The following is a 19,669-nucleotide window of genomic DNA, read 5'->3' on the forward strand; positions in this document are numbered from 1 at the left end:
TCCATCCATTATTCCTTGTCTGGCCTTCAGATGTTTTGGGAAATAGCTTGACCCCCCCCCCTTTGTGGCAGCCCCTCAAATATTGGAACACTGCTATCATGACAAGAAACAAAGGATGGAAACTAATCAAAGAGAAAGGGACGTGGCGGCTCAGTGGCTAAGATGCTGAGCTTGTTGATCAGAAAGGTTGGCAGTTCAAATTTCTAGCACTGTGTAACTCCCATTACTTGTCCCAGCTTCGGCCAATCTAGCAGTTCGAAAGCATGTAAAAATGCAAGTAGAAAAATAGGGACCACCAACAATTGGTACAAATGGCTGCAAAACAAGAATAAAATTAATGAAGCCGAAAAACAATATATATAGCTGATAAGGAGGAGGACCTGTGGCTTAATGGCTAAGATGTCTGCCTAAGATGTAATACAGCACAGGTTCGAATCCCAGTAAGGGTATGGCTAGCTGATGAGAGCTAAATAGCTTGAAATAGATCTATACTAGTCTCCCTTTATTTATTTATCAGCACAAATACAACATATATATACATACATACATACATACATACATATATATATATATAGCAAGTTTATATATATAAACTGTGTATAAAGGTGTGCAAATATAGAAGCGAAATATTATATACATGTACAGATATGATGACATAACAATGTTGATATAATGACTGTAATGTGTTGTAAAGGGAAAAAATAATAAAAAATCTGCTAATAAAAAATATCTGCTAATAAAAAAAAGAGACTGTAATATGAAAAGAAAAATAGGGACCATCTTTGGTGGGAAGGTAACAGTGTTCTGTGTGTCTTTGGCGTTTAGTCATGCCAGGGACTTGACCATGGAGATATCTTCGGACAGTGCTGGCTCTTTGGCTATGAAACGGAGATGAGCACCGCCCCCTAGAGTCAGCAACGACTAGCACATATGTGCGAGAGGAACGTTTATCTAATCAAACCGGAAAATATCATCTCTAGATAGCTCCGCCCCCATCTATTTCCTGCCTCCAGAATCCCAGCCGATCAGCCTCACAGCCAATCGGCTGGGTTTTCTTCTGTTACCGGCACAGGAGAACGAAGCTGGAAAGCAGGTTAGTGGGGTGGGGAGGGAATGGAGATTTTACAGTATCCTTCTCCTGGAGTGGGGTAGAAATGGAGATTTTGCAGTATCCTTGCCCTGCCACGCTCACCAAGCCACGCCCACCAAGCCATACCATGCCCACAGAACTTGGTAGTAAAAGTTTTTGAATCCCACCACTGATTTGGAAAGATAATTGAATAATAAAGGACAGGGTTAAAGCATTACTAAATCAGAAAGCAGATTCTGATGGATTTTTCTTTAAAAGGTATAACTTTCTAACAGTAACAACTGTTCCCCTGCAGAGGGTAGAACTAATTATCTGGGGAAACTGTGGAGCCTCTTTCACTGAATGCGAACTCCCATTTCCCAGAGATGCATTAATTTGTTGTAGGATTCAGTGATCCCTTCCAACTTTCTGATGCTATAATTCTAAGTAAGGGTGGCAAAAATGTCACACTTTGCCCAGTCTGAAGTTTTTGCCACCCTTACATGTGGCAAAATGTGTGTGCCCACCCTTTCTTGCCCTCTGCCTGAAACTGTGGAAGCAAGCGCTCGTCCATGCAATTCAATAAGAAAGAGAGAGAGAGAGAAAGAAAAAGAGAAAAGAGAGGAAAAGAAAGAGAAAGAAAGAAAAGAAAAAGAGAGAAAGGAAGAAAAAGAAAACAGAAGAAAGGAAAGAAAGAAAGAAAGAAAGAAGGAAGGAAGGAAGGAAGGAAGGAAGAAAGAAAGAAAGAAAGAAAGAAAGAAAGAAAGAAAGAAAGAAAGAGAAAATTCACCTTGGCACAAATCTAATGCTTGAATGCAAATGCTCTAAAGACAATGTAAGTTCCATGCAAGAAAAATATTGTGCAACCAGATTCCATTCAGCAATTTAACACTTCTTTTTTGCCAGGCATGTTGTATTCCACCTCTGGCAATCTTAGGAAGGGATTTGAGTTTTAAAATATCCTGGGCCAATCGGCTTTGGAGATCAGAAATTCTTGTAAAACCAGGGCTCTTAGCTTGTTTCCCAAGGCTGAATTATTCCCTGTGCTCGGGGAAATTACACAGTTAGCACTGCTCATCCCCATCCATCAGGCAGCTGGAGAGGCATCAAAACATGATAGATGCGGAATTATCACAGGACTGCCACCCGGCATTTGCAACTATCTCAAGAATTGAAATGCCTTTTTTTTTTACATTATTAAACATCTACATTAAGTCAGCATCGCTCACTGTCATTTTAAACCCAGCGCACTCTTTAAAGGGAAAGGAAAAGAGGAGGAAGCATAGAGGCGAAGGAAGTCACCCTTCCTAGAAGACTGAAATGTTGAGAAATATTTAAAAAGGCAGAAATATTATATTTCCTTAAAGGAGAAACGTGTTTTTAAAGGCAGAAAGCAGCTCCTTGCCCCCAGCAGACATTTGGTCTGCATTAAGAAAGACTGCGCCAGCCTTTTGACAAGACAAAAGACCTTGTACCTACAGTTGATGAGGTGACAGGTCCCCATGGACTCGAGCGAGGTAGAATCTCTTCCACCCCATTGTGTCACTCATAACCCAGTGTGAAAAACTGTCGTAAGTCTCTTTTTTTCAGTGTTGCTGTAACTTTGAGTGGTCCCTAAACACACTGTTGAAAGTCGAGGACTACCGTATTTTTCAGACTATAAGATGCACCGGAGTATAAGATGATTTTGCAGAGATCTAATTTTAGAAGAGATCTAAGATTTAATTTTTTGAATTAAAAAAAAAGTTTTTGCACTCTGCATGCCTCCCAAACCCTCTGCACACCTCACTTTTTGTAAAAGAAAAAATAGGGGGGGGGGGCATGCAGACCTTTGGGAGGCTTGTAGAGTGCTCCTGGGGGCCAAAAAATAGCAAAAGCGACCCATTTTTAGCCCGTTTTTTCCCTCCCCAGCCCCCCGGAGCACTCTAGAAGCCTCCTAAAGGCTATGCGTGGCCATTTTGGTGAAGGGGGTGGGGTTTCTGGAAGCAAAATAATGCTGTATTCAGTGTATAAGATGCACCCGGATTTTCACCCTCTTTTTGGAGGGGAAAAGGTGCGACTGATACTCCGAAAAATACGGTACCTGTCTTGATTACAAAAATCCAGCATGATTCCATGCAAACCAGAGGTGGGATTCAGCCAGTTCTCTCCAGTTTGGGTGAACTGGTAGCAGCGGCTACATTTCAGCATTGCACATGTGCAGGAGGCGGTGCGCATGTACAGATGCAGCATGGGCGCTCACATTTGTGAACCGGTAGGGAAGGTAAGTGAATCCCACCGCCGGCGCAAACATCATAAAGAATAAGAAGAATTCAGAATTTAGACGTGCAAAAATCCCAGCTTTGTCTTTGTTTGTCAATTCTAGCTACTGGCTCCATATTGGCGACCTGAAGAAGGGCTGAAAAAGAAATTAAAATAAAAGTCTCTATATTGTTTCATTAAATCATGAAATAATATATAAATAATCTATGCTGATGCCTAATCTGATTTTAGCTATTAGGAAGCGCAAGCCTTAGGGAGCCTCTCCCAATAACTAAAGCTACACACACTGAAGGAGGAATTGAAATAGACAGAATTCAGTTTCCTAATGTGGGTTTTAAAAAAAAACAACCACATTTTTAAACATGCAAACTGCTTGATCTGTAGTCTTTCATCAGGCACTATGTAAAAGTAGATATTTGCAGCTTTAGAAAGGGTAAAGCAACATATCTGTAACATGCCCAAGCTGTATTTCCTCTGGGTGTACTATTGGAGGCAGAGTGACTTTTTTTTTAAAAAAAGTTATTTTTGTTTAGATACAGCCAGCATCAAATTATAATTAATCGGAGGTGACAATTATAAATACAGCCGTGTCCCCAGGTTACCAAGAAACCAGAAAACACAAGTTATTCACTTGTTTCTCGCTTGGACTGAAACGCTTCCAAGAAAAGTAGAGAGATTTTAAAAAATGTCTTATTAAATTAAAATACATTTCAGTCCAAGCTGAATTAATTGTGCCTGTGTATTTAAAATGACAAGACTTCCCTTTCTCCAGCAAATGATCACAAGGAAGCAGCTCCATAAAGCTAAGCGTAATTCTCCATTTCGTTTTTTGCAAAGGATTGATGTTTTAGGGGCTGATCACACAATTCTTACCAGATCATCGTCGTCGTCATCTTTCAACAACCCCCATAATCCCTTGCGACTCTGGGCAACCGAATGGAGCTAGCAGAGTGTTTTAAGGGCCGGATGCCCTTCCTGTCGCCAATGCAGAGGTCTGTTCAGCAAATATATTCTCATTGTGTCCTGAGAGAGAAATATCTGCCTCTTCCCAGGATCAAACTCACAGCCTCCTGATTGTGAGGTGAGAGCGCCAACTCTAGGCCACTGCACTACTCCACCATTCTTACCAGATGACCCCACTGTGTGTGTGTGTGTGTGTGTGTGTGTGTGTGTGTGTGTGTGTGTGTGTGTGTGTGTGTATTCCAACAGAGTCAGGTTTGAGGTTTCTGGAAGCCCTCAAAGACTGTGCTGACCCCTTTTGTGGGGCTTCTTTGTCAAACTGAGTAGGCCTTCAACCTATCCCTTGCCTACATTGAGTTAGATATGTCTTCAGAAGAGTGCTGGTGCTGTCCAGTTGCTGCTTTGGGGCTTTAGGAGACTTTCATTCTATTCTATTCTATTCTATTCTATTCTATTCTATTCTATTCTATTCTATTCTATTATTCTCTTCATCTCTGTTTCTATTCTAATTCTATTCTATTTCTATTCTATTATTCTCTTCATCTCTGTTTCTATTCTAATTCTATTCTATTTCTATTCTAGTCCATATTTTATTTTATTTTCTATTCTATTCCATATTTTCTATTCTATTCTAATTCTATTCTATTCATATCATCTTCATATTCTATTCATTTCTGTTTCTGATTCTATTCTATTCTATTCCATATTTTCTATTCTATTCTATTTATTCTATTCTATTCTATTCTTATTCTCTTCATCTCTGTTTCTATTCTAATTCTATTCTATTCTAATTCTATTGTCTTCCATATTTTCTTTTCTATTCTATTTTATTCTATTCTATTCCATATTTTCTATTCTAATTCTATTCTATTCATATCATCTTCATCTTCTATTCATTTCTGTTTCTGTTTCTATTCCATTCCATATTTTCTGTTCTATTCTATTCTATCTATTCTATTCTATTCTATTCTATTCTATTCTATTCTATTCTATATATTCTAGTCATTTCTGTTTCTGATTCTATTCCATATTTTCTATTCTATTCTATATATTCTAGTCATTTCTGTTTCTGTTTCTGTTTCTATTGTATTCCATATTTTCTATTCTATTCTATTCTTTTTATTCTATTCCATATTTTCTATTCTATTTTCTTCATATTCATTTCTTTTTATCTGTTTCTTTTTCTATTCCATATTTTCTATTCTATTCTCATATATCCTATTCTATTCCATATTTTCTAATTCTATTCCATATTTTCTAATTCTATTCCATATTTTCTAATTCTATTCTTATTCTAATTCTATTCTTATTCTAATTCTATTCTTATTCTAATTCTATTCTTATTCTAATTCTATTCTTATTCTAATTCTATTCTTATTCTAATTCTATTCTTATTCTAATTCTATTCTATTCATATCAGCTTCATATTCTATTCATTTCTGTTTCTGTTTCTATTCTATTCTATTCCATATTTTCTCTTCTCTAAATATTATCATTTCTTTTCATCTGTTTCTCTTTCTAGTCTATTCTATTCCCTATTTTCTATTGTATTCTATTCTATTCCATATATTCTATTCCATTCTATTCCATATTTTCTATTCTATTCTTATTCTAATTCTATTCCATTCTATTCATATCATCTTCATATTCTATTCATTTTTGTTTCTGTTTCTGTTTTTATTCTATTCTAATTCTAATTCTATTCATTTTTTATCCCATCCAGTTCCCTCAGCATTTTTGCTAGGAGGGGGAGGGAAAAAAAAGCTGCCTCTCAGCTTTTCTCCTCTCCTGCCAGAAAAGAGCGCTCGCTAGCCGTCTCCCCGTGGAGGGGAAGGAATGGAAGGGAGGCGCGGAGGCGCTGGGGCCTTGCCAATCAAAGAACGAGAGGCTAAAGTGAACCCAGATGAGGGCCATAGCTCCTGTTACTTAATCAAAAAGGCTGAAAACCGAGTCACCGGGGCCAACACAAAGTCATGTGTTAGAACAACAGCTGATCTGTATTAAAGAAGATTAACTCGCCGTGCCACAGCGGAGGGCCCTGGATTATTTTATGTACTTCCCCTGCTATACAAGCCGTCAGCACAATTATTGCCCTGCGAAGTGAATGACTGATCTGTAACCACAGCTAAACAGCAGGCTGCTCAGGGGCCTGGCCCGCCTCACGAAGATGAATTTTCATAGCATCAAAGCCCCTTTAATGGGCTCCCCTGTTCCCAGGCACAAGGTCCCGGGTTTTTTGGTTTTTTTTGCCAGCACGGAGAACTCAGGATGAAGGCTCCCTGTCCAAAAAGATTTGGCCAGTTGTCACTTGACAATTCCCAAGTAGCATGAGGGAGGAGGAGGAGGAGGAGGAGGAGGAGGGGAAGGGGAGACGGGACAAAGCAAAGGAGAGATAGGTAGACTGGTTTCCGCTTTGGAGGATTAAAATAAAAATCAACGGGAAGGGGGAGAGAGACAGAGAGAGAGAAAGAGAGAGAGCGAGAAAGGGAGACGTACAGATGCTTTCTTAACACAACCAACTGCTCCATCCACCGCCAAATGCAATGCGCTTAACAAATAACAGCAATTTAGCCATGCTTGCAAGGAATAGCTTGAGTCACTTCGCATTAGCATCTAGCTGAGTGTTAAAGTCATTTCTACATGGGGAGCAGGAAAAAAAAAGGGATTTCAGCTCCAAGCAGCCTTTCAAGAATGCTTAAATATTTGAATATAAAATTCCTTTGTGCTCGCCGCGATTTTGCCTTCCATCTGACCCGCCACGTTCTCGGCGCGCAATAATGGCTTTGCCACTGCTTCTGTGTTGCTTTTCTGCGGCTTCTCAATGTTTACTCGTCGTTCCTTTTCTGTGGCACCCCCCACCCCACCATCGCACTTCCCTTCCTCACAACTTCTAAAATTGATCTTATGTAGTGGGTATGATATTTATTATGGCAATCCTTTTTTTTAATCTGAAGTGTTAATACCACTTTATAATGCCTTGGTAAGGCCACACTTGGAATACGGCATCCAGTTTTGGTTGCCATGATGTAGAAAATATGTGGAGACTCTAGAAAGAGTGCAGAGAAGAGCAACAAAGAGGATTAGGGGACTGGAGGCTAAAACATATGAAGAACGGTTGCAGGAACTGGGTATGTCTAGTTTAATGAAAAGAAGGACTAGGGGAAACATGATAGCCGTCTTCCAATATCTCAGGGGATGCCACAAAGAAGAGGGAGTCAAACTATTCTCCAAGGCACCTGACAAGACAAGAAACAATGGGTGGAAACTAATCAAGGAGAAAGAAACTTAGAACTGAGGAGGAATTTCATGACAGTTGGAACAATTAATCAGTGGAACAACTTGCCTCCAGAAGTTGTGAATGCCCCAACACTGGAAGTCTTTAAGAAGACGTTGGATAGCCATTTGTCTGTAGTGGTGTAAGGTTTCCTGCCTAGGCAGGAGGTTGGACTAGAAGACCTCCAAGGTCCCTTCCAACTCTGCTATTGTATTATTTCATTATTGTATAATCTCCAGGGATCCTTTTGGGAAAAATCAATAAGTTTTACTTATTCTACAGCGATGGGTTCCTCTCAAAATTCAGCTCACAGGTAGATGACTATATGGAAACATCACAGATACGAGGGTTATGAGTGACAAAATGGGGACCCCCATGGGATGGAAGAGATGCTGACTCACCTGAGTCCATAGGGAACTCTCACCCTTTCCAAAGGGGCCTTATCAACTACAGGTAGATCCTCGTTCTTTCAGTGATTGTTCAAAGTTACAACAGTGCTGAAAAAAGTGACTCATGGTCATTTTTCACACTTATGACCTCCATGGTCCCGGGATCCAAATTCAGCTGCCTGGCAACTGGCTCATATTTATGACAGTTCCAATGTCCCGGGATCATGTGATCCCTTTTTTGCGACTTTCTAACAAGCAAAGGTGTTGCCACAAAGAAGAGGGAGTCAAACTATTTAATCAGTGGAATAGAAGTTGCCTCCAGAAGTTGTGAATGCCCCAACCCTGGAAGTCTTTAAGAAGATGTTGGATATCCATTTGTCTGAAACGGTATATAGGGTTTCCTGCCTAGGCAGGGGGTTGGACTAGAAGACCTCCGAGGTCCCTTCCAACTCTGCTATTGTATTGTATTGTAAAGTCAATGGGGAAGCCAGATTCACTTTACAACTGTGTTACTAACTGCAGTGACTCACTTTAAAAAGGGGGGCAAGGAAGGTCGTAAAATGGGGCAAAACCAGTGGTGGGTTCCGGATCCTGTTGCAACCGGTACTCTGCAACGGGACCCGGCATCCACCACGTGAACGAGCACAGCCCGCACACAGCAGGTGCATGTTTATGTACCACCTATGACACTCCAGCTGCTCAGTAGAGCAGCTGAGGTGGCACAGTGGTTAGAGTGCAGCACTGCAGGCTACTTCAGCTGACTGCAGTTCAGCAGTTTGGCTGTTCAAATCTCACCGGCTCAAGGTTGACTCAGCCTTCCATCCTTCCGAGGTGGGTAAAATGAGGACCCAGATTGTTGGGGGCAATATGCTGACTCTGTAAACCGCTTAGAGAGGGCTGAAAGCCCTATGAAGCGGTATATAAGTCTAACTGCTATTGCTAACTGCTATTGCTATCCCGCGGGCGCCATACGCTCCGTGGGCATGGAAAGCCCCAGTCGGCTCAAATAGCGGTAAGGAGAGTGGGCGGGCCCTCTGGAGCACCGTACCCGAATGGTACCTGGTGCTCCCAGCAGGCATCGGTACACCCATACTGGGCCGTACCAGTCGTATCCCACCACTGGGCAAAACTCAGCTAACAACCCTCTCGTTTAGCGGCAGAAATCTTGGGCCTACTTGTAGTTGCAAGTTGAGAACTACTTGTATTGACTTAGGATTTCCTTTGATTGTTTAGGAAATAATTTAGAACATCTTCAAGGACAACCTTTCTTCTTCTTAGCAAGGTGGGCAGGATCGTTTCAGGAAATGCTGCTGATTTTAACATATAGCTTTGCACAGCTGTGAACATTTACAAGGCATCAACTGGGTACTTGAGAGACCGCCTACTGCCAATTACCTCCACTAGACCAATAAGATCCCACAGACTAGGCCTCCTCCGAATTCCATCAGCCGCCCAATGTCGACTGGCGACTACCCGGAGGAGAGCCTTCTATGTGACTGCTCCGACCCTCTGGAACGAACTCCCCGTGGAGATTCGTACCCTCACCACCTTCCAGGCCTTCCGCATAGCTCTTAAGACCTGGCTGTTCCGACAGGCCTGGGGCTAAAGACTTGCAGCCCCACTCCGAATGGTATGATTGTTGAGTTTTTTAACTGTGTATGTCTTTATATTTTGTAATTTTGTTGTTTTTCCCCTCCCTTGAATTGTGAGCCGCCCTGAGTCCCCTCAGGGAAAAGGGCGGCATACAAATAAAGTAAATTCAAATTCAAATTCAACTAGCCCTTGGTGACTACTAAGACTTGTGGACTTCAATTCCCAGAATTCCCCATACTTGATAAATAGCCCATTCATCCCATTATCCAGGTTTTTAATATAAAGGTGGACTAATTCTGTCCCTAAGACCGATCTGAAGGACATAACAAATACACCATGCAACCGGTGGTGGGATTCAAAATGTTTTACCACCGGTTCTATGGGTGTGGCTTTGTGGGTGTGGTGTGGCTTTGTGGGCGTGGCAGGGGAAGGATACTGCAAAATCCCATTCCCATCCCACCCCACTAACCTGCTTTCCAGCTCCTTTCTCCTGTTCAGGGCAACAAAAGATCAGCTGGGAGGCAGCAGGGGCGGGGCCAGCCTATTTGCCGGTTCTCCGAACTACTCAAAATTTCCACTACTGGTTCTCCAGAACCTGTCAGAACTGGCTGAATACCACCTTTGCCTCCAACTCAATGTCTACAACCAATAACGCTGATTCTCTGAACGTGGTTACCTAGCCAGTTGTAGACTGTACCATCCAAACAAAATCCCTCAATTTTATCAAAGAGAAAAATATCGCTAACAGAAGTGAAGAATTTATTTCTAGTGTTTGGCAGAACTAATCTTCCAACAGATGTTCAATGGAATTTATAAATAAGTACACAAATCTGCAGGAAAACCAGGATAGATGTGGCTAAAAAGATAGCGGAAAGGATGGAAATAATCTTCTAATGGTCAAAATTTATACCTGGGGAGAAAATCAGAAACAAAAGATTTGCAGTTACTTTTGATCTCTCATAGCATTTGGAACCTTGTTCACCTGAATGATTTGCTATACAGATAGTCCTTGATTTATGACTACAATCAAATCCAAAATTTCCATTTCTAAGCAAGATAGTTGTTAACTAAGTTTTGTCCCATTTTACAACCTTTCTTGCCACAGTTGTTAACAGAATCACTGCAATTGTTAAGTTAGTAGCGTGGTTCAATCTATCTATTTCTCTCTCTCCCCTCTCTCCTATCTATCTATCTATCTATCTATCTATCTATCTATCTATCTATCTATCTATCTATCTATCTATCTATCTATCTATCACCTATCTACCTATCTACCTATCTACCTATCTACCTATCTACCTATCTACCTATCTACCTACCTACCTACCATGTTTTCCCAAAAATAAGATAGGCTCTTATTTTCTTTTGACCCTGAAATAAGCTTGGCTTTATTTTTGGGAGGTCTTATTATTTCTGAGGTGCAGGATGCGGCGAGCATGATCACCTCATGGCTGCTGTTGCGTTGCAATATTTTCGGGGAGGGACTATTTTAGCGCATGAGCTCAAAAACCCGATTGAGCTTATTATTCGGGGAGGGGTTATTTTCAGGGAAACGGTCTATCATCTATCTATCTATCTATCTATCTATCTATCTATCTATCTATCTATCTATCTATCTCTATCTATCTCTATCTATCTATCTATCTATCTATCTATCATCTATCTATCATCTATCTATCTATCTATCATCTATCTATCTATCTATCTATCTATCATCTATCTATCTCTATCTTCTATCTATCTATCTATCTATCTATCTATCTATCTATCTATCTATCTATCTTCTATCTATATCTATCTATCTATCTATCTATCTATCATCTATCTATCATCTATCTATCTATCTATCTATCTATCTATCTATCTATCTATCTATCTATCTATCTATCTATCTATCTATCTATCTATCTAAGATGGGAGCCAGTTATACCTAAAAAATACCGACAGTTGCGTCTCTCACAAACTGGACCCTTAAAACACAACTCTGCCATTTTACAGTTAGAATATTTTCAGGATCATTTTCCTTTGTTCCTGGGTGACAGACCTCCATTTTCAATGTTATGAAAGTGGCAGCAATAAGTCTATTCACATGCTCAGCAAGGGGCAGAAAAAGCCATCGCTCGGAAACTTCACAAAAGAGCCTCAGGGGAAAATAACATACAGACACACAGATCTGGTCTCACTGTGGAGAAGAGAAGAGAATTATAATTTCATTGGGATCTGCTTGGACTCCAGTCCTTGCTTCCTGTTGTAGCCCATAATCTTCAGTAGGCAAACGTCTACTGAAGATTATGGCTACAGTTCAACGCAGGTAGTCCTCGACTTATGACCACAATTGAGCCCAAAATTTCTGTTGCTAAGTGAGTTTTGTCCAATTTTGCTTCTTGCCATAGTTCGTAAGTGAATCATGGCACCTGTTAAGTTAGTAACTTGGTTGCTAAGTGAATCTGGCTTCCTCACTGACTTTGCTTGCCAGAAGGTCGTAAAATGGGGATTATATGACCCAGGGACACTGCAACCATCATAATTATGTGTCAGTTGCCCAGCGTCAGAATTTTGATCACATGACCATGGGGAGGCAACGATGGTCGTAAGTGTGAAGAACAGTCATAAGTCACTTTTTTTCAGTGCTGTTGTCACAACTAACCACAAACTGTCATAAGTCGAGGACTGCCTGTAATAAAGGACCATATCTTCTCCAGCTTAGATCATGTATTATTATTATTGTTTTAGTTCAATTGATAATATTAGATCAACTTTCATTTAAACAGACTTGGCATTTCATGAGGATCAGTTGGCCAGTATGAAAAACCAAATGCCCAATTGCTATAGAAATTGGGTTAGATCTAAATCTTTAATAAATAAATAATAAATAAATAATAAACCCAACCAGTCTTACCCAGCAGAATGCAGAAAAGGCACAGGTAGGATTAACACCAGGCAGTAAACAATATCTTGAACCAAGAAACTACCAAGGTAAAGGTAAAGGTTCCCCTCGCACATGCGTGCTAGTCATTCCCGACTCTAGGGGGCAGTGCTCATCTCCGTTTGAAAACAGAAGAGCCAATGCTGTTTGAAGACATGTCTGTGGTCATGTGGCTGGCATGACTAAATGCCGAAGGCACATGGAACGCTGCTACCTTCCCACCAAAGTGGTCCCTATTTTTCTACTTGAATATTTACATGCTATCGAACTGCTAGGTTGGCAGAAGCTGGGACAAGTAATGGGAGCTCACTCGGTTATGCAGCGCTAGGGATTTGAACCGCTGAAGTGCCAACCTTCTGATTGACAAGCTCAGCGTCTTAGCCACTGAGCCACCACTCAGTGAGCCACCTACTCACTTAAACAATAGCCTAAACAAGAAACCAGGAACACTGGTGCCAATACTGACAGGGCAAGCCACTTGTATATAAAAAGACAGCAAACCCTACTCCCATCTTATACTGATGATATTACCTAGTTGGGTAATGAAACGTCTGCAAGAAAACATCCAAGCTCAGAGAGCACCAAGGACCTCACAGTTCAACTCTGAGCTATAAATACTCTCCCTTACAGGATTAAAACGTCCGGAAGATATTTAAAACCGTATTCTACGTTTGTTTTATCACGCTCGCGTGACTTCCTTCCACACAAAAATTTCCCCTTTGTGGTGTCACTATCACCACATGAGGTAGGTTAGGCCAGAAATTATGGCCAGCCCAAGGTCGCTTGATGAGGTCTCGTAAGTAACTGGGGATTTGAAATTAGGTGGGCTAGGAAGAAGCCTGGCATTGTAACTTGTACACACCACATGGATTCTGAAATTGAAGAGAAGGGAAAGTAATTACGTGGCCTGCTTCTGATTACAATTAGCATGCCTGCTCCAGTCACTGGTTCCCCAGCCAAGGAACTGTGATTTGTGTATTAGTCTATCTCTCTGGGAATGATAAGACCGGCCATTAAAAGCGCAAATCAGAACTGAGAACCTAGGAAGATCCCTGCTGAATCAATCAAGCATCAGTTAAGCCCAGAAGCTCCTTCTCAAAGTTAACTAGAGAGAGAGACAAGAGAAATCTGCAAGCAACCCGTGAACCAGTGGCAAGTTCAGCCCGGTTCGGCCGAACCAGTAGCAGCTTGGCGGCCTGGGTCACTGGAACCGGCAGTGACCCAGGTCTGCCACTCCCCTGATCCGGTTAGCCTACTTCTCTAAGGTGCCGCCATCTTGTTTTTTGCTTCTGTGCATGTGCAGAGCAATTTTTGTTGTACTGCACATGCGCGCACAGGACACAACAAGTGCGTACCCTGAGTGTCCCTGAGCGAACTGACCGTAGTCTCCGCCGGAACCCACCCCTGTCGGGAACATTGTCCCACCGTGACTCCAGGCAAGGAAAATTTGGTGCTATGGTGCAATACAGGTAGTCCTCGCCTTACGACCACAATTGAGCCCAACGTTTCTGTTGCTAAGTGAGTTTTTCCCGTGTTACAACTTTTCTTGTTAAGTGAATCACTGCAGTTGTTAAATTAGGAACACGGGTGTTAAGTGAGTCTTTCCCGTGGACTTCGCTGCTCGGACGTTCGCAAAAGGGGATCGAATGATTACGTTTGCACTGCAACCGTCGTAAATATGAGTCAATCACCAAGTGTCTGACCATGGAGAGGTTGCAATGGTTATAAATTTGAAATATGGTCGTAAGTCACTTTTTTCAGTGCAGCTGTAAGCTCAACGGTTGTAAGCTGATATTTATCAATATTTACCGTATTTTTCAGAGTAAAAGACACAATGGAGTATAAGACGCACCAAGGTTTTGAAGAGGCAAATTTTTAAAAAAAGTTTTTGCACTCTGAAGACCTCCCCAAAATGGCCCGTTTTTTGCAAAAACGGGCCTGTTTTTTTTCGCAAAAAAGGGCATGCATAGCCTTTAGGAGTCTTTAGTCTTGGTTTTGTAAGCCGCCCGGAGTCCTGCGGGATTGGACGGCATATAAATTTATTAAATTACAATTACAAATTACAATTTATAGAGTGCTCTTGGAGGCTAGTTTTTTTTTTTGTTGCAAAATTGAGCAAAAAGTGACCAGTTTTTCGCTCATTTCTGCCCTCCCCAGACCCCCCCCACCTCCTAAAGGCTATGCACGGCCATTTTGGTGAAGGGGGCGGGGTTTCGGGAGGCAAAAAAATGCTGTATTCAGCATATAAGACGCACCCAGATTTTCAGCCTCTTTTCTGAGGGAAAAAGGTGCATCTTATACTCCGAAAAATACAGCAGTTTCAGAAGGGAAGAGGGAAAAGGATTGGCATCAGGCGGGGAAGGAATGAAAACGTTTCCTTTCCTGCCGTAGGTTGGTTGGGAAAAAAAAACATTCCCAGAAATCATTCCCAACTAGCTTTGTTCCTGTAAGCTTTTGGTTTCTGGCTCAAACTAGAGCCGAGAAGAAACTGCCATTAATCAGGGTAGATCTGAATCAGAAAAGGTACTTATTTTCCCTTTTAGATGTCCCACACCAACCTGGCAGCTGCTATTAAACTGTATAAACTAGACATGTTATCTGTAGCGTAAACCATTTCTGCTTTGACCCAAAGCCTCTTGTGTTCAAATAACAACTCCAGCTTATCAGTGTATAGACAGTATTGCAGATTATTGCCAAGAACACTGACTATTGTAGCTCCCATCGCTGGCTACTCAATAGTTCTTGCCAGGGAATGCGGTGGGCACGAAAGCGACTTGCATATTGTTTATAATCCTGATTGTTTAATTGAAGGTGAGTCAATAGGCCCAGGCCTTTTCTAAGTTTCCTAGACATCCAATTAATCTTGGACGCGCAAACTAAATATTAGGGTCTAAGCCCTCCAGACCTGCAATTTGTAAAGTTGTAATCTTGCCTCATTATTACCACAATTGCTGCTGCTACTGCGGCTACCACTGCGCTTATTCCTAAGATTATTGATGATATCAGCACTATCCAAGCACCGTTTCTACGGGTGTTGCTCTAATTAACACAGTCATTAATTCCCCTTGTTATTCTTTCGATGAACTGATCAGTGGGGAATTTTGGAGAAAGGGACAGGGAAAAACAAACAAACAAATGTATTTTCTCTTTGATTTCTGCCTTGGATATCCAGGTAGGGAAACTGTTATATCTCAAGGCACCTCCCCTTCCAAGCTACTTCATCATTGCTTTCATACAACACACTAAATCCAGATTAATTTAACTAAACTGGGAGCTCGCAGGAGAAATGATTTTAAATTAAACATGACGAACTGGGCATGTCTACTCTAATGAAGAGAAAGCCTAGAGGTGACATGATAGCAGCCTTCCATTAAGAAGAGCGAGGTCAATCTAATTTCCAAAGCACCAGAAGGCAGGACAAGAAGCAATGGGTGGAAACTAATCAAGGAGAGGAGCAACCTGGAATTAAGGAGTAATTTCCTAACGGTGAGAACCGTTAATCAGTTAAAGAGCTTGCCTCGGGAAGTTCTGAGTGCTCCAGGTTGTGGAAGGACTTGCCTACTGGAGTTGTGGGTGCGCCATCACTGGAAAGGTTTTAAGAAGGGATTGGACAGCCATTTGTCTGGAATAGTATAGGGTCTCCTGCTTGAGCACAGGGTTGGACTAGAAGACCTCCAGGGTCCCTTCCATCCCCATTATTCTATGTTTTGTGAGTTGCGACCTTCCAAGTCACAAGCAACTTAGAGTGGTAATGATCACTTTTTATATATATTTTTAACGTCATTGCATTTAAAGAAGTACTCTTAAATGTTGTCCATCCTTCCGAGGTCGGTAAATTAAGGAGCTAGATTGTTTTGAGGCAATATGTTGACTCTGTGGTTTCACTTAGAGAGGGCTGTAAAGCACTGGGAAGTGATATAGAAATCTAAGCACTATTGCTGTTGTCAAAATGCACACTAGGATTTATCTTTGTATCTTATATCAGTAGATCTTAAATCCATTTTTCTATATCCTGCACGCCTGAATGCAGAAAACCTCATTTTCTGTATCATCGTTTCAGGTATCTGAAGAGGGTTATCCCGTTTCTGCATTGCAATGCAGCGCCCAGGATCCACTTTGATAGTGTGTGTGTGGGGGGGTGGTGGTGGTGGTAATTTAACAACTGGTTTGCCCAGAATCAGGTTGGCCATGGCGGGAGGTTGGTCCTGCGTGTGAAGCACAGCTGGAGGATGGAGATGGGCCACACCTCCCACGATGGCCAAGTTGACCCTGAGAGAACCGCTTGTTAAATTATTCGAATCCCACCACTGGTTAAAGTAGAGGCTCTTAGCTGATAACTGTGTGAATGTGGAGATATGCAGAACCCAGCCCATCTGCTGATATGTTGGCTATAACCACAAAAATATGTACCAATAATGACTTAACATATTTTTTTCAGAGTATAAGATGCACCAGAGTATAAGACGCACCAAGATTTTGAAGAGGCAATTTTTAAAAAAAAGTTTTTACGCTCTGCTGACCTCCCAAAAACGGCCCATTTTAGATGAAAACGGGCCCATTTTTGTCAAAAAAAGGCATGCAGAGCCTTTAGGAGGCTTGTAGAGTGCTCCTGGGACGTGGGGTGGGGGCCAAAAATGAGCAAAAAAGGCCCATTTCCCCACTCATTTCTGCCCTCCCCAGCCCCCAGGATCATACTGGAAGCCTCCTAAAGGCTATACACAGCCATTTGGTGAAGGGGGCAAGATTTTAGGAGGCCAAAAATGCTGTATTCCGTGTATAAGATGCACCCAGATTTTCAGCCTCTTTTTTGAGGGAAAAAGGTGCGTCTTATACTCTGAAAAATATGGTATTTTTGGCCAACAACAAAGCCAAGCGGGTGGCAGTTTAAAGTTTGATCTAGATATGGAAGAAGAAGTTGCATAAAAGACAACATGGACCCAGAAACGCAGAGAGAAAGACATCAATTGCTATCCTTAAATCTGTCTCCAGGTCAATAAGACCAAGATTGTATTATACCACCATAATATTTAACTACAGCTATTGAAAACTTTTTGGTTCTCTCGTCCCCCGCTCCCCTCCCCGCACTTCAAAAGTCGAAGCTGAACTTGGAGTGAAGAGCACAACATCACAACCAGAGCTCAAGGAGGGCCTCGGATACTCACCTTATCTGTCCTGCAGTTGTTTAAACCCAAATTGTTTGCAACCGCAACCTTTCCATCCAGCACCTGCTGTTCTCGCCGAAGCTGTTCTTTCATCTGCCGAGCTTCCTGAATCGCCTTGGTAACAGCATCGTGATCATTTAAGTAACCTGATGATGTGATGGAGGAGAGGATATCTGGGAAGAAGAGAGAAGGCAAAAAGAGGGCATAAACAGAAATATGATGATCGTCAAAACATTCAAATGTTTTCTCTAGCTGTATATGATATGGGTGCCCTGAAAATTACGAGAGGTCAATCTCCTTGCTTAATTTATTTTAACACGAAAACATTGACACCAAAGAGAGAACGGATGACCGATTGGTACAACAAGGATGGAATTATCTACTCCCGTGTTTCTCAAGGTTGACAACTTTTGAGACGTGTGGACTTTCATTCCCAGAAACGGAAAATCACGATTGTTGGGGGGCAACGTGACTTCTTTGTCACCCACTCCCAAAGGACCCAGTCCTCTACTTCAACCTAACGCCATCGGAGGAATGCCATGTGGGGTGGTTTAAAGGGCAGGGATAGATGAGTAGGGGGTATTGAAGCACCCCTGTGGTTTGCAAGTATGGGTGGGTTGCCATGTGCCTGAATTTTGATAAAGTGACCTTGAGTGGGGAGGTCCCTGCAATGGTAGCAATTTCAGGGTCTGGGCACACATTCAGTCCAGAGGTGGTATTCAGCCGGTTCGGATCGGTTTGCTCAAACTGGTAGTGGAAATCGTGGGTGGGTCTGCCCACCTGCCCCGGTTCTATGCCGTCCTATTTAGGCACGTTTTTCAGGTCGAGCGCATATGCGGAAGTTGCGTGCGTGAGCAAAGTGCATGTGTGGAAGGCTGGGCACATGCGCCGGCAATGCGTGCGTGAGCAAAGTGCATGTGTGTAACTTCAAATGGTTGTTGAACAAATGATTATTAGCTGGGAACTATCTCTAAGTCCTTTGAGCAAGAAGGCAAGATTCAACACAGCATGGACACAGCACTAAATTAAATAAAATACATTCTGGAAATACATTTCCCTGAATGCATGGGGAAAGGTTTATTAATTTTGTCTGTGCAGCAGAGGAAGCATGAGATTAAAATATGTGACAATATTCCCTTAAACCTCAGAAATTAATTAATGAAGCGGTCGTCCCGAAGGTGCTTTTTCAAAAGGCAAATGGACTTTGTTTTTCCTTGAAGATGTTTCGCTTCTCATCCAAGAAGCTTCCTTCAGTTCTGAATGAATGGTGGACAGAGGGAGAGGGATACCTCACCATCTATCTCCTGTTTGTAACACAGTCCATTCAAGTAGTTCCAAGAAGGTTCTACACCCATTTACACTATTAAAGAGATCCTGGCGGTGCAATTAAACCTCCAAATGGCCTCAACAGCTCTCAGAAAGAATACTAACAACCAGATGACTGCTAGGAATATACATCCTTCCATCCTCCACCATTCAGTCAGAACTGAAGAAGCTTCTTGGATGAGAAGTGAAATGTCTTCAAGAGAAAAAAATACAAGAAGTCCAGTTCCCTTTTGAAAAAAGCACCTTTGGGATCACTGTGATCTGGATCAGGGGTCACCAACCTTTCAGACCTCAAGGGACCACTAAATTCCTAATTTTAAATTCCGCGAATCACTAATATGATCTGCCTAATGACTGACTCGGTGGGCGTGGCTAGGTGGTCATGTGACTGGGTGGCGTGGCCAACTCAATGTCACTCACATCAAGGGGCACTTCTACTCGCCCCTCCCCTCCCAGCCACCTGAGTTCCTCAGGGTCCCAACAGAGAGTAGTTGTTGAAGCTAAGCAGCCACCCTGGGAAAGAGTTGGCAAAAGAGCTGAGTTCAAATTGGATATGACCGAGAAGGAGGTTCAGCAGAAGCACCTCACTGAGGACTACAAGCATAGGCTTTCCAAGCAGAGAGAAGGCGTGCGGGAGTGCAGGGCCAGGTGCCAGCATCTGGAGGCTCAGCACGCGGAGATGGCCAGCCAGTTCCAGGCCATGATGCA

The 19,669-nt window shown here is 42.1% G+C and overlaps 1 protein-coding gene across 6 annotated transcripts in view; it reads right to left on the minus strand.

Moving 5' to 3' along the window:
• The window catches only part of SOX5 (SRY-box transcription factor 5), an 803,583-nt gene that overhangs the window by 36,741 nt on the left and 747,173 nt on the right, over positions 1 to 19,669 (minus strand). For all 6 annotated transcript variants that reach the window (XM_087722779.1, XM_087722777.1, XM_087722781.1 and 3 more), the window contains one exon: positions 17,636 to 17,808. In XM_087722779.1, the coding sequence (XP_087578905.1) occupies positions 17,636 to 17,808 (173 nt within the window). The remainder of the gene's footprint in view (positions 1 to 17,635; positions 17,809 to 19,669) is intronic.

This window comes from Thamnophis sirtalis, unplaced genomic scaffold, assembly GCF_051295495.1.
Source record: "Thamnophis sirtalis isolate CommonGarterSnake01/CBP01778 unplaced genomic scaffold, rThaSir2_p1.2 scaffold_9, whole genome shotgun sequence".
Taxonomy (NCBI): Eukaryota; Metazoa; Chordata; class Lepidosauria; order Squamata; family Natricidae; genus Thamnophis; species Thamnophis sirtalis.